This window comes from Eulemur rufifrons, chromosome 9, assembly GCF_041146395.1.
Source record: "Eulemur rufifrons isolate Redbay chromosome 9, OSU_ERuf_1, whole genome shotgun sequence".
Taxonomy (NCBI): domain Eukaryota; kingdom Metazoa; phylum Chordata; class Mammalia; order Primates; family Lemuridae; genus Eulemur; species Eulemur rufifrons.
In genome coordinates, this window is record NC_090991.1 from 55451233 (window position 1) to 55459338 (window position 8106).

At 52.5% G+C, this 8106-nt stretch overlaps 1 protein-coding gene and 1 non-coding gene across 2 annotated transcripts; both read left to right on the forward strand.

Annotated features, from left to right (window-relative positions):
* Nucleotides 1–24: 24 nt before the first annotated feature.
* CCDC137 (coiled-coil domain containing 137) lies at nt 25–7677 on the forward strand. The gene is made up of 6 exons (XM_069481800.1): nt 25–169; nt 599–732; nt 2918–3140; nt 5947–6029; nt 6285–6364; nt 6591–7677. The coding sequence occupies exons 1-6, from the start codon at nt 30–32 to the stop codon at nt 6810–6812; spliced, it is 882 nt and encodes a 293-aa protein (XP_069337901.1). The 5' UTR covers nt 25–29; the 3' UTR covers nt 6813–7677.
* Nucleotides 4926–5032, forward strand: LOC138392721 (U6 spliceosomal RNA). The gene has a single exon (XR_011235006.1). It is a non-coding gene; the product is annotated as a U6 spliceosomal RNA (small nuclear RNA).
* Nucleotides 7678–8106: the final 429 nt, after the last annotated feature.

Consider the following 8106-nt stretch of genomic DNA (forward strand, 5'->3'; position numbering starts at 1 on the left):
GCTGTGCATGGGAAGCGCCGGCTTTGGAGATGGCGGGTGCTGGACGCGGAGCAGCGGCGCCCGTGGGGACGGCGGGGCCCGGGAGCTCGGGGCGACCGCAGGCGCGGCGGCGGCGGCAGCAGGAGCTGCGGGGGAAGCAGCGCTTGGCTCCGCGGCCGGGGCAGCGCAGGTGGGAGGAGGGGACGCCTCTGGGAAGCTTCCCTCATACGCCCCCCAGGCCGGGCTTAGTGCCCTCCCTCTGACTGGGCCCGTGCCCACGCTTCGCGAAGATCGATTGAATGAATGGAAGCGAGTGAGTCTCTGGCTTTGCGTTTGCCACGTCCCAGCTGCCCCGTCTTTGCCGTTCTGGATGAAGTCAGGGAGTGACAGGCTCCCCTGGGCTTTCGGAGCGCCTTTCACCCTAGCGCCCTGCGAGGAAGCAGTTCAGGGACAGCCTCTGGGTGAGGATGAGAGCCAAGGTCCTGCTCCCTGGACTGGCTCGCACCACAGCAGCCAGAGGTGGCCTCTGTAGTTTCTTTGTTCAGGCCCAGCTTCTGTTTCTCTGATTCTGCTTAAGCTTCACTTGGGACGAGTCCCACCCTCGTTTTCTCCTTCCCAGCAAAGAAAAGAAGAAAGTGAATTGCAAGCCCCAAAACCAGGACGAACAGGAAATCCCTTTCCGTCTCCGGGAGATCATGAGGAGCCGCCAGGAGATGAAAAACCCGATCAGTAACAAGAAGAGGAAGAAAGAGGGTATGTGCAGGCCCATGCTGGGCGGCAGCAAAACTTTGTCTGTGTCTAAATCCACCTAATTGCCCAAATATTTAAGGGCATCTCGGGAAGAGGAAATATACCAAGACCCAGTGCTCAAAGGGTGCAGGAGTAGGAAGGCCACACGTAGCCCGGGCCAAAGCAGTGGCTGGCGGCAGGTGGTGCTGTGGTTCCAGAGGAGGTTTGAAAGGAGCCACTGGAGGTGGGTTGGGAGAAACGTTGGGGCCTGGGGGCCGTGGAAAGGAGCGTTGGTTTTTGTTCCCCAAGAGTAGTGGAGATCCATCAGAGGTGTTGAGCAGGGAATGACCGGTTTGAGGAAGAAAAAGGCCACCGTGTAATAATGGAATGAGAGTGGACCTGGCAGGCCAGTGAGGCTGTTGCGAGAAGTGATGATTCCTTAGACTGAAGTGCTGGAGCTACGGATTTGGGAGTGTAAGGAAATGGGTCAGACCCCTCTGAGAAGCTTGCCTCTCTCCCCCTCCTCCAATTCTGGGTAAGGCGCTCACCTGTAGACCTCTGCCACCCAGGGGCAGTATTCTGCGCATCTTGGGGAATAGTGTCCAGTGTATTTGTGTGTACACATTTGTTTTTCCAAATGTGGGACCAATTTTACTACAGTGTTTTACAATTTGTATTTATGCCTTAGGCTGATAAAGGGACAGTGGAATAAAAAGGTGAGGAGGGGAGTGACAGAGGAGGTGCACTGGCCCAGGTGGAAGATGCACATTTTAACCGTGCTGCATTGAATTGGCACTTTTTTTGTTAAATTATTTTAAAAATACAAACTCACATACATGGTAAAATGGAACAGTTTTGAAAAGTATGAAGTGAAGAGCCCGGATGTGGTGGTGGTGCCTATAGTCCCAGCTACTTGGAAGGCTGAGACGGGAAGATCGCTCAAAGGCAACATAGCAAGATCCTGTCTCTTAAAAAAAAAAAAAAAAAAAAAAAAAAGGAGACCGGGCGCGGTGGCTCACGCCTGTAATCCTAGCACTCTGGGAGGCCAAGGCGGGTGGATCACTTGAGGTCAGGAGTTTGAGACCAGCCTGAGCAAGAGTGAGACCCCGTCTCTACTAAAAATAGGAAGAAATTATGTGGCCAACTAAAAATATATAGAAAAAATTAGCTGGGCATGGTGGCGCATGCCTGTAGTCTCAGCTACTCGGGAGGCTGAGGCAGGAGTATTGCTTAAGCTCAGGAGTTTGAGGTTGCTGTGAGCTAGGCTGACGCCGTGGCACTCTAGCCCAGGCAATAGAGTAAGACTCTGTCAAAAAAAAAAAAAAAGATATGAAGTGAACGGTGAGCCACTGTTCACTATCTTGTATGACCTTCCCAAGAGAAGTAATATGAACATTTTCACATATTTATGATGTAAAACCTATACCTTCATTCTATACTTATTTTGTATCCTGCATTTTACATACAGTGGATCTTTTTTTTGTTTGTTTTCTTCAGACAGAGTCTCACCCTGTTGCCCAGGCTAGAGTGCTGTGGCGTCAGCCTACCTCACAACAACCTCAAACTCCTAGCCTCAAGCAATCCTCCTGCCTCAGCCTCCCGAATAGCTGGGACTACAGGCATGCGCCACCATGCCCAGCTAATTTTTTCTATGTATATTTTTAGTTGTCCAGATCATTTCTTTCTATTTTTAGTAGAGACGAGGTCTCACTCTTGCTCAGGCTGGTCTCAAACTCCTGACCTCGAGCGATCCTCCCACTTCAGCCTCCCAGAGTGCTAGGATTACTGGCATGAGCCACTGCACCCAGTCCATACAGTGGATCTTATAGGTCTTTCCACATTTCTACGCCTAGCTGTAGTGGGCTTCCTTTAACAGCTGTACAGTGAAGTCTGAGGATGAGCAGAGAACTTATTCAGCCAGTCACCCACTGGTGGACATCTGGGTTGCTTCTGGCTTCCTCCTTCTGTGGGGCCGAGGCGGACATCTTTAACATATACCAGTGGGCTGTGGGCATCAGGTCCCTGGGGGCACCCTGAGCTGGGCATTTTAGATCCTGTTTCACTGCTGCAGTTGGGCTGCTTCCAGCTGACTGGTCCTTCCTTCTTAGGTCCTTGGGAGGGAACATGAGGATGGGCCACCTGCCTGGCACCATCTTCTCCCTCCTGCCTCTCACCCCACGCTTCCTCTGAGGCTTCCCCTTGTCCTCAGCCCAGGTGGCCTTCAGAAAGACACTGGAGAAGGAAGCTAAGGGAGTAGAGCCAGACATCGCCGTCCCCAAGTTCAAGCAGAGGAAGTGGGAGTCTGACAGGGCCTATGTCCAGCGCATGGAGCAAGAGGCCCAGCACGTGCTGTTCCTCAGCAAGAACCAGGCCAACCGGCAGCCAGAAGTGCAGGTGGCTCCCAAGAAGGAGAAGTCTGAGCGGAAGAAAGCGTGAGTGGGGGCTGAATAGGGGTTGGGATCTACCCCCCAAGGCCTGGGGGAGGCAGGGCTATGGGTTTGGATAACTGTCTTATGCAGTGACAGCGTTTTGTTGCCATGGGGCAGCCCCAACCCACCCTGCCCTCTAATCCAGGGAAATCATGGAAAGCAATTAAAACCCTGGCCAGGTCTCGAGTGTTTTTCTCCATATCAGAGCTGCTTAAGTTGGGGGCGGGGGAGAGAGTGGTTTCAGGGAGGCTGTGAAACCTCAGAACCCTGCGAAGACCTTGCTTTGTCTTTGCTTTTCTCTGGGAAAATTTCAGTGCTGAATGAGGTCAAAGGCCCATCCACCCAGGGCCAGCTGCTGTAGGAAAGTGACCAGACTTGAGGCTTGGTGTCTGCCCTCTGCCCTGTGGGATCAACGGGGTGGAAGAAGTTGGGATAAGGCTGGCATGCACTCACCTGCCTGGGCCCGGACTGGGGTTGTTTCTAGTGTTCCTCCTCCTGGTCCAAAAGAGATTCGAGAGCATTTAGCTGTGTCATTTGTGCAAGTTCTGTGGTCTCTCTCAGCCCTGGCTTCCTCATCTGTAAGGGGAGGCAGCACTGCCATTGTGAGGTCCACACGGCTCCCTCGCACAGTCCCTACGGACGGTGTCCAGCACAGCTAAGCCCACTGCAGGCTGTGGTTCCCCTGCCCGTCCTGCCACCCACTGCCTGGGCACCACCTCGCTGGCCTGTGGGCAGGGTGGGGAGGAGGCAGTTTCAGCAAACAAGGGCTTTTTTTTTTTCTTTTTTCCTAAGAGACAGGATCTCGCTCTGTTGCCCAGGCTAGAGTGTGGTGGCGTGATCATAGCTCACTGCAGCCCTGAACTCCTGGACTCAACTGATCCTTCTGCCTCAGCCTCCCCAGTAGCTGGGATTATAGGCATGCAGCACCACGCCTTATTAATTTCTTTTTAAAAAATTTTTTTTTAGAGGCTGGAGTCTCACTGTGTTACCCAGGCTGGTTTCCCCCAACTCCTGGCCTCAATCCTCAAACAAGAGCTTTTTGAGATTCCTTAACCAAAGCTTTTCATGTGAACCAGCCCAAGCTCTTTCTTCCTTTTTTTTTTTTGAGAGTCACATTCTGTCTTTATTTAAAATTTTGGGCCGGGCGTGGTGGCTCACGCCTATAATCCTAGCACTCTGGGAGGCTGAGGTGGGTGGATCACTGGAGGTCAGGAGTTCAAGGCCAACCTGAGCAAGAGCGAGACCCCGTCTCTATTTAAAAAAAAAAAAAAAAAAATAGAAAGAAATTAGCAGGCCTACTAAAAATATATAGAAAAAATTAGCTGGGCATGGTGGCACATGCCTGTAGTCACAGCTACTCGGGAGGCTGAGGCAGGAGGATGGCTGGAGCCCAGGAGTTTGAGGTTGCTGTGAGCGAGGCTGATGCCACGGCACTCTAGCCCAGGGAACAGAGTAAGACTCTGTCTCAAAAAAATAAATTTTTTTTTTTTTAATATTTTATCATGAGATTTTTGGCATTACTTTTGTTTTTTATAAATATTGCATTAAAATATTTATCTTGATTATTGCTTCTCTCTCTCTCTCTTTTTTTTTTTTTTTTTGTGGCATCTCCTTAAATTTTTCCCCTGAGTTGAGGTGAGGACCTTGGCCGCTTGGTGCCTGCTGTTTCCGCTGCTCCTTAACACCCACCTGTTCGCTCTCCCAGTGCCTGGACAGGGCAGCCTGCTCTGCTGTACGTTTCCATTAAATCTCGAAATCTCGAAAAACAGATGATGAGAAAATAAACCAGTGCTCACTTCACAGCACACACGCTAAACACTGGAACAACACAGAGAAGATTAGCATGGCCCCTGCACGAGGATGACATGCAAATTCTTGAAGCATTCCATTAAAAAAAAAAAAAAAAGAATAAACTATAAGAAAATTTTAAAATGGTTCCCTGTAGGGGAAGAAGGAAATAAAGTAGAGGGGAGAGAATGGGAAACTGAAATTCTTTTGACTGTATCTGCTTGTGTAGATTTGACTTTGAAATCATAGCAGTCATCATTTAATTATTACATAATTACAAAAAAATTTAAAAAGTGTGATGCTTAATTTCAAGTCGAGCCCAAGCTTTCATTGGAAGTTAAGAAAAGTTGCCACAGCTATGTTTTTTCTTCTTTGCTGATGTAAAGAGATACACCTTTTCATTCTCCAAAAGCTCTGAAGGTTAGAGAGATTGTTTTCAGCTTTGTAGAGTCCGTTTCTGAATTCTTGTATTGCCTGTAGTTTCATTAGCCAATGAAAATTACATCACAGCAAACCTAACCCAGATGCTGCCCAAAGCCACAGTGATCTCCAGAACTGCCATTTGACACGAAGATTCCAAAATCACATTAAAGGTGACATGTCACATGTGTGACACTTTGCTAAGCCCTTTAAACACAGTAGTACGATTGACACTGACTGGATGATTCTCTGCAGTGGGAGTCCTGTGCATTGTACAGTGTTAGGCAGCATCTTGGCCTCTACCCACCAGGAGCCAGTAACCGCTGCTAATGTGACAACCCGCGTGTCTGCATTTGACATGTCAAATGTTGCCTGGGGGCAGTCACCCCTGGCTGGGGAAGCTAGGAGGAGCCTGTTGGGTTCAGAGCCCTCTCTGGTGGACAGCTGTGGGTTTTGGGGTGGAACAGGGAATAGGTTGGAGGCAGCTGCCTGAGTCTCAGCTCTGCCGCAGGGCATTCCTCGTGGGCCAGGTGGCCTCTGCCTCCTCCTCGGGTGAAGAGAGAGTTTAGGACTCTGAACAGCATCATGCTTTCTTCCCCAGGTTCCAAAAGCGGCGACTGGATAAAATCCGGCAGAGAAAGGAGGAAAAAGCAGCAGAAAGGCTGGAGCAGGAGCTGCTCCGAGGTAGCTGTTCCTGCAGCGGTGGTGTCAGCTGTGGTCCTGGCGGCCACAGGCCTGCTCCCCACAGTCCCAGCTGCAGTGGGTACTTGTAGTCTCCCCTGGGGCCCATGCCCTTGGACCCGTGGACAAGTGGGTGTTCTGTGTCCTGGCCCTAGGTGGAGAGGGTGGTGGACCGCCACGTGGGCGGGTAGGGGTTCCGGGTGCCAGGACTGCAGTGGCTGTGTGGGCAGTGTCCTCAGCTGTACTCTGTCCCCTCAGACACAGTGAAGTTCGGTGAAGTTGCTCTGCAGCCCCCAGAGCTGACTGCCAAGCCCAGGAGGAGCGTAGTCGGGGACCAGGTAGGCCGGGCTGGTGGGAAGGGGATCGTCGAGTTTGTCCCCAAGTCTGCTGCCAGGAAACAGGTGCCTTGGCTGGCATGTGCCCCTTTTGGCCCGACCCGGCCCAGGGCCTGTGGCCTCGAGAGCGCTAGGTTCTCACTGGGTGTAGAGCTGCTGGACCATGAGGCCTTGTTCTCTTCTCTCCTCTCCTCTCCGAGCCTGCGCCTCACTCTCCCCTCTTCCTCAGCCTGGCAAGAAATCGCTGATGCTGAGGATGCTTTTGAGCCCTGGCGGTGTGCCCCGGCCTGTGACCACCTCGCTGGCCCGACAGCGGATTGTGGGGGAGGAGAGGGAGCGGGCCGTGCAGGCCTACCGAGCACTGAAGAAGCAGAAGCTGCAGCACCAGGGGGTGCAGCTGCCAGGGCCGCCTCACCTCACCTCCGGGAAGAAGCCAGAGACACGACCGTGAGGGGCCTGGCCCACATTCCTGGGAATGGCACTGGGGCTGTTGGACCTGCAGAGACGGCAGATCATTTTCCTTGGCACATTCTCCATGCCAGGAGAGGTCTCCAGGTCTCTTCCGTTTCCCCCCGCAAAGCCTGCTCTTTCGTGAGTGCCTGTCGATGGGCCACGTCCTGCATGGGAGGTTGCTGCCTTGTGGACCCACAGACAGGAGCCAGCACTTGGCTCCACCCACAGCTTTGTTTCTTCATTCCGAAAGAAAAATCCAGGCTGAGAAACAACCCAGTTCCACTTTCGGGCAGGCCCAATTCCATAATCCTGTCCCTAAACACCAGTGAGTGATGGAGACTGCTTATTTAGGTCCCTCCCCCACCCACGGGCCTGTGCAGGGGACCATGAGAACAGGCCCTGTGTTCACCCCACCAAGGTTGGCTGGATGGACATGGATGGCAGCATTTACACCGAGGAGGTGGGAGCAGGTTGTCCCCAGCGGGCAGGCCTCGGGTCCAGAGCCTGAGAGGGCAGGGGGGGAGCTCAGCTTGGGGCTCCTGTGGTCAGGGCAGGGCCTTGCCAGGTGTATCTCTTGCCCCAGCCAAAGGCGGGAACACCGGGCCTCATCCTGTTCAGGTGAGGGGAGGAGGGAGGAACATGAAGCAGTGGAGGCCGAATGCTCATCAGCCTCTCGGCCGCTGTGCTCCTGGCCGCCTCCTTGCGAATGCTCCGCCCAGAGAGAGCTCAGGAAATACTGTCTCAGCCCAGCTGAGCAGCCCTGGAGAATGTGTGAAGTGGTGGAGTGGTGTGTGATTTTTTTCTGTCCTTCCTCAACTTTGCATTTTCTAGAATGAAGTTTACTTTAAAATTAAAAAATTTAAATTGGGGAAGCTATACCTGTGGCCATGTTTCCATGTGATGAGTGATTCTGCCACCTCATGGTGTGCCTATGGGTGGCCCCAGCCCCTGCACCGGAATGATGGGGGTGACAATTGCCATCATAGTGGCCACAACTCACCCCCAGGCCTCGTGCAGCAGTTGGGGGTGGGTAGGGACAGAAGCGGCCATCGGGCAGCACTCCCACTTATTCAGTGGTGGTGGGCTGTGATGGTTTTGGGTGTCAACTGATTGGATTAAGTGGCATCCACACAGCTGCTAAAGTGTTACTTGACTGCTTCAGTAGCTCTGAGACTATCCCTCTATTTTAAGTTTTTTGAGAGAGTCTTACTCTGTCCCCCAAACAAGAGTGCAGTGGCGTGATCACAGCTTACTGCAACCTCAAACTCCTAGGCTCAAGTGATCCTCCTGCC

What these genes read in the sequence shown, in the direction of transcription:
- CCDC137 (XM_069481800.1), top strand. Translation starts at nt 30, where the DNA reads ATGGCGGGTGCTGGACGCGGAGCAGCGGCGCCCGTGGGGACGGCGGGG. An exon ending in CCGCGGCCGGGGCAGCGCAG is followed by an intron (nt 170 to 598) that starts GTGGGAGGAGGG and finishes TCTCCTTCCCAG; the next exon opens with CAAAGAAAAGAAGAAAGTGA. An exon ending in AAGTCTGAGCGGAAGAAAGC is followed by an intron (nt 3,141 to 5,946) that starts GTGAGTGGGGGC and finishes TTTCTTCCCCAG; the next exon opens with GTTCCAAAAGCGGCGACTGG.